This window comes from Orussus abietinus, unplaced genomic scaffold, assembly GCF_000612105.2.
Source record: "Orussus abietinus isolate OABI.00-Male unplaced genomic scaffold, Oabi_2.0 scaffold212, whole genome shotgun sequence".
In the NCBI taxonomy this organism is placed as follows: domain Eukaryota; kingdom Metazoa; phylum Arthropoda; class Insecta; order Hymenoptera; family Orussidae; genus Orussus; species Orussus abietinus.
The window spans coordinates 133072-139294 of record NW_019394367.1 but is presented as its reverse complement, the minus strand read 5'-3'; the positions used below and the strand labels follow the sequence as shown (position 1 = coordinate 139294).

The 6223-nt window shown below is 57.0% G+C and overlaps 1 protein-coding gene across 1 annotated transcript; it reads left to right on the top strand.

The window, feature by feature from the left end:
- Positions 1-422: 422 nt before the first annotated feature.
- On the top strand, positions 423-5390 carry LOC105695350. The gene has a single exon (XM_012416851.1). The coding sequence runs from the start codon at positions 1578-1580 to the stop codon at positions 2085-2087; it is 510 nt and encodes a 169-aa protein (XP_012272274.1). The 5' UTR covers positions 423-1577; the 3' UTR covers positions 2088-5390.
- Positions 5391-6223: the final 833 nt, after the last annotated feature.

The following is a 6223-nucleotide window of genomic DNA, read 5'->3' as shown; positions in this document are numbered from 1 at the left end:
TTTGACCTTTTGGTATGCATAGAATAACCCTTTCGTATACCTCAAAAGTCACGGTCTCCTGAGTAAAAAAACCTCGCGTACTTTCCGATCCTGGGATTACAGTTGTTCCGTTTAATCCCACGACTAGGTACCCTATTGCATTCGTCCAGGGTACGTCAGTCTGTAACATAATTTATATAATATCGATAAGATAATCCCATGTCGAGGCTTAAAACGAAGATGGCGCGGGGAAACCACTGTGAAGCGCCATAAGGAGGGGGGGCAGGTCTATCGATCGTCTCGGGCAGGCTCGAGTTAACGGTTTGTTTACTCTAGCCGCGTCGGGCGGGCGCATGCGCGTCGCCGGCAAAACAATAATACGAGAGCGCGGCGGCTCGCAGGAAAGTTCACGGCTGCCGAGTCGCTGGCAGTCGCTGGCTCGATTCCCGTCCTTTCTAGAGCCGGGAGCCACTCGCCGCTGCGCTCGGCTCCAGCGGAGTCACTCGTGCGCGCGACGCCGACCGGAGAGGAGGGACACGCGTCGCGGTCCGCTCACACCGCCGGGAGCGAGAAGCGACTCTCAAAACGATAACAGAGAGCGTCGGACGCGCGACCTCGCACGCGCTTCGAACGGAGTCCGTTTCGCGAGAGAGCAAGAGAGAAAGAGGAAGAGGGGAAGAGGGGAAGGGAGGATTAACGAGTGCACCTCGAGGAGAAAGGAGAGAATAAGAGAGAGGGATAGAGGAAGTCGCCGAAGAGAGTGACAAAGAGTTCGACCATCGCGGTGTTACGGCATCGAGGAGGGATCCCGGCGTAAGCAAAAACGAAAACATCGGGGCATTCCCCGGGCGAGGATCGACGCGAGTGTTCCCAAGAGGGAGCGAGAAAGAAGAAGGAAGGCAACGACAAAGGGTCCACTGTCCGGTTCCACGTTTCGCGTTCCTCCGCCTTCGGCCTCGTGGCCTCGAGCCGCACCTGCGTGCCCGCCGTGAGCGCGAGAGAGACAGTCTCGACTCAGCCGCCGCGGTGGGAGGTAGATCGAGAGAGGGGGGAGCCTCGTCGAAAACAATACAAAGAAACTGCGCGTGCGCGCGGACGCAGCCACTAGAGCCGCGGGCGCTGCCGGCTCATTCAAGCCGACTCAGCCGCCGGAGTCGCGCGCGTCCCAGGTTGCGATTGGTCGAGACAGGGAGACCCGCATCCGCTCCAGGGGAAAATTAGGGTTGGGATTGGCCGATGCGGGCAGACGGGCGCCACGCCATTGGGTGACTCACTCGGCGCCCCCTACCCTCCGCGCGACACACGGCGAGCGCCCTCTCGCGCGTGGGTGTATAAATACGCGCGAGGCGTGCGCGCCGTCGAGGAAAACAGAACAACGTGAGCAGTGGGCCGCGCGCGGCAGAGAGACGCGGAGGTACGAAGAGAGAGAGAAAGAGAGAGAAAGCCCATCGAGCGGCCGCCGTGCAGGGAAGGAAAGAGGAGGAGGGTCCGGCGAATAGGTTAGGTGGCCGAGTCCTTTCCTTTGTCTCTGGGTCCTTTGTGTCGGCGTCGTCGTCCCCAGGGCGGCCTTCCGGCCGGGTCCAGGAGCTGCCCGCTTGATGAGCGACGCGATGCCGAGCGCCGCGGAGCGTCGCGCGTACCTCGAGGCGGTGCCCAAGACCGAGCGGAACTCCTACGAGAGAGAGGTCGAGCTGATGGTGGCGCAGGTCACGGAGAAGCTGCGGCTGAAGGCCAAATCTTCGGCCTCGCAACAGAGCCGGCCGAGTCCGTACCAGAGGCTGGGGGCTTCCAAGGTCCCGACGTCCAGCGAAAAGAGGATGTGCCGGCTCATCTACGCCCCGGAACCGGAGCGCCACCGCGCCGAGCACCGGAGGAAGGGCCGCGTCGAGGAAGAGGACGACCCCTACGAGGTGCTCCGCGAGCTGCTGCGGAAGGGCGCCCTCATCAAGGAGGCCGCCATGAGAGTGCTCAACGACTTCGACGAGGAGCAAGAGGATTCGGAGGGGGAGGTCAGGATCGACCTGACTCCGGTCTACCGGAGGAAGCGGAACTTCAACGAGCCCGAGGAGGAGCCGCTGACCTCGGTGTTCCAGACCCTCAAGCTGTGAGACCGGCCGCCGGGGGAGCCTCCCTCGGGACGTCGACGGACTCCTCGGAACCCTGCTCAGGGCCCCTAGGCGAGGTCAAGCTCTCGAGGTCGCCGTCGGCGAGCGCACCCGATTGGAGCGAAGAGGGACACCTTCTCGAAGCATCGACGGGAGCGAGCGGAAGAGACCCTAGCCGACCGTTCCACCTGACGCGAGGGACACACCTGACGATGTCAGCGAGGAGGCCCTCTGCACCTGCCGGCGAGGTCGTCCTCGCGGCCACGCGCTCCCTCGGAGTGACCGATCGTCACGGGAGCGATCCATTAAGACGTACGTACGTTCGTGTACATCGTACTGGACTGCTGAAAACGAGTTACATCTCGCGTGGATACGTCACCGCCCTAAGTACTACTACTAGTACTCGGTCCTGGTGCAAGGACGCGCACGTGATACGCGTCCAAGGCGGACCGTGAACCAGTTGCGCCGCGGAGTCGTCGAGTCGCTGATGAAATTCCGTCTAGCGAGGGTTACGCTGCCGATCGGTGACGCATCTCGTCGCGGACCGGTTACGAGAGGGGCTGACGAAATTCCGACGAAGTGCACGTATCCTCGCGCGCGGGCGCGCCGCCACGCGGCGGCCGGCGTAATCGGGCAGGAACTCTCCCCGTACATGGCGGTGTTTGTAAATACGGGCCGTGTTGTTATTGGATTCGGCGGCGGCCGCCGTGCCTCGCCTCGGCTCGGCTCGGCTCGGCTCGACTCGGCCGTTCTCGGGTCCCCTCGGCTCCGCTATCGACGATTGGCCCGGCTTACGTGGAAGAGTAATGGCCGCCGAGCCGCGCGGGAGAGTCGACCGACGAGATGCCAGCTGCCGGCCCAGATGTGTATGCGCGTGCGTGTGTAGATGACGCACACTGTCGCGCCGTTTGCTTACATACCTACTTGCTCGTCATGTGCGCAAGGAGAGCTCCGTGTACACCCTACTCCTCGTCGTCGTGACGACTACAGATACGCCGTGGATGCGGGAGGGGATCTCTGTCTCGCGACAATGCGCGACCCCCGAGAAGGGGGGTATGGGAAGACGAGAGGCGGATCTTCCCTCGGTGATATCTAGATATCGAATTGTATAACTCTTGGAGGGCCCATTTCCCGTGCACCGGCTGTGCCGTGCGTGTATTCGGCGCGGATTATCGAATCCTTAGGGAATGGGTGTGAATATCCGAGTGAAGAGAAATTGACTTTATTTTTCGTTAGGTTTTTCAGGTCCTTGCGGGTCGTCGCGTGACCCCCCCCGTCTCCGGACTGGGAAGGAAAACAAACATGGCGGCGCCGCGCTTATTCCGGCTTATCGCTCGGTCTCTTATATCCCCCCTCTCCGTGCCCCGCTACTTGTGTTTATTTAACGATGCACAAATACCTGATCGCGCTTCTTGAGACGTATATATCTAGGTTATCCTCTGTCGGAGAGGTTATGTCCGGTTTCTTCTTTTTTTTTTTTCTGGCTTTCCACTTTATTTCTAATCTAAGGAGAGCTTGCTGGAGAGGGGTCGAGACTCTGCCGAAATCTGGACGCGGGTTTGGGAATTTCCGCGATGGTTACGCGAGAACCGCTCATGGAAGATCGATTACGTAAAGCGTGTACGCGCGCGCCGGGCTCCGGTCGCACGGTTACCCCCTCCCCGTGGCTAGACCGGGTAAACACGAAATATCAATAGAGAGCGCGCGCGCGATTAGTGGCCCGGAGCGAGGAGGACAGCGCTACGCGCCGTGAGAGGGGGCGAGAGAGACGGAGCGAGCCCCCGGACAACGGCGGCTTATCCTCCTGGCCCGGACATGCTGGCGCATTCTTCGCGAACGATCCTCGATCGATCGTCGATATTGCGCGTCGTGTACATCATCGTCTCCTACATGCGAAACTTCCCTCGTGCGTGCACCTTGCTTGATTTTCCCTACTGAGACATGAACCACCAAAGTATGGAAATTAGAGGTTAGCGATGCATCGAAATGAGAAAAGAGTATCGATGCGACATCGACTTGGAGGGAAATCGAGAGGCGCAGGAGGGACTTTTCACTGTGTAGGGTAGAATTTATCGGCGATGAGGAACGAGGGACAGACCCAAGGAGGACGGAACAAAGCTCGGAGTATATTAGAAATTAGGTTGTTCCCGGTGGGAGGTTAGGAAAAAGGGGGAGAAAATGATACGAAATAATGCGCGTTATGACTGTATAAAGTGACGAGGCGCGGATTCTACTAGAGGCGAGCGGGGAGACAGGGCCTGTACGATGATTAAATAGCTTTACATTTTCGCTGTGCATGTTTTAGTGCATAGTTATTTATGGATAATAATCGCTAAGAATACGTTGGTGTAATGACGTTGTAAGCGCCTGCAATTCGTATATTCGTGAGGAACTCGTCGCCCGTGGTTTGTCGGCCTTTAAGAAGGTGACCTTGCCACGAAGCTAACTCCCTGGAAAAGACGCGCGACCCTAAGTTATGATCTTTCCCGACAGACGCGAGAGATGATTTATTTACCCATCGCGCTAAAACGCGATTTCTTACACTACGTAAAAAAAAAGAAAAAGAAAAAAAACGAAGCCCTTTTTTCCCTAAAGTGGCGGAAAGGACGAGAAACGGGTGACGAGTTGTTTACGACGCGCGGCGCGGGAGGAAGTAATCGACGCGTCGGTTAGAAAGAGAAAAGAGTGATTCATTTTCGGCACGTCGCACCGCGGGGGCTGGAGAAATTGCGGGAGAGAGAGAGAAAGGGGGACAGCGCGTCGTGGCGTCACTCGGAGAAACAGCGGCTGCGACAGATCGATATTTATAAAGGCGGTGAATTTTTAGCTGCCCCCTTCTCGCCCTTGCGGTGTGCTCGTGGTGTCATAAAAACACGTCCTACATAGTGTATAGTTTAAAAAAGCAAGTATTTGCGTACCTATTCCGAGCGCGAGGGAGAGAGAAGAGTCTCGCGAGTAGCACTACAGAGAGCGAGCGTGTGATAACGATATAACGCGAGGCGACTACCTGAGGGGACGCCGGGCGGCCGCGTTCGATTTCCGTTGGACCGGCCAATGGCGCGGCCGCTACATCGGAAGCGACACCGGTCACCGCGGGAATCCAACATGGCGGCCCGACGTCGCCGGCCGAATGCGCGACTCGAAGTCAGTCCTTATGTTTTTCTATGAGGCAGGATGTCCTTTTTTTTTTCTAGTTAGTCGTTAAAGCAAGACTCAAGGAAATTACAAAGTATATCTCGTTGTGATCGCCGGGTCCACCGGCTAATCCGATTTAAAATAAATGGAAACGAAGGTTTCGAGAATCGAGGCGAGGATTCTTTGCGGATCCTCCTTCCGCCCCCTCCCCCCTCTACATCCTCACCCCACTTCCCTTATCGAAATGCCGATTAGACAAACTCAAGCGTTTAGAGGCTGGCATTCGAACTATGTAAGAGGTTGGATGACGGAAACGTTGTTAGTCACTTTATTCGCTTGAGCAGGCTGGAACGTGCTTCCAACAGGCTCAAGCTTGTTTCGTTCGGGCTCGGACTTGCCCAATGGAGGCGGAGACTCGTTGCGACGCGAACCGCTCTCTTATGTACACATGTGTACATTTTAGGGAATTACAATACTAGTAGATGGGAATTGAAGGGAGGAGCACGAGGCATGGGTATCGTACTCCTTCGCGCGTTGAATCATGCGTTATATTTGAGCGCGACTTCTCTCTTTTATTTGCCATGACGTACAACTCGGGAGAGACTACTTTACGACTCTGCGGCCGGTTACTTTTTGACTTCTGACTAGCGATTAGTCATCGCTCCACTTCGCTCGGCGTTGCGCATGTAACTTGGTCGAGCAGAAGTTCCGTTTATTCGGGCATAAGTGAATCCTTTTGGAAGAATCTTGACGAGGTAAGGATGCTCCTTCTTTTAGGGGGAGAAAAATGATCGCCGGCGTAGAAAGGTTAGACCAGATGGAAGGCGATCGAAGCGGCGGGAGAGGGAACAATAGGCACTCCGTTAATATAACGCCCAACGATGGAACTCCGTGGCGGCGTTAACGGCGAGGTTATTAACCTTGGAGAATTCTACGTTGCCGGACGTTCGCCGGTGTCCCCGTTCTTCGGCGCGGGACAATGCGCAACGCGAATCCCTGGAATT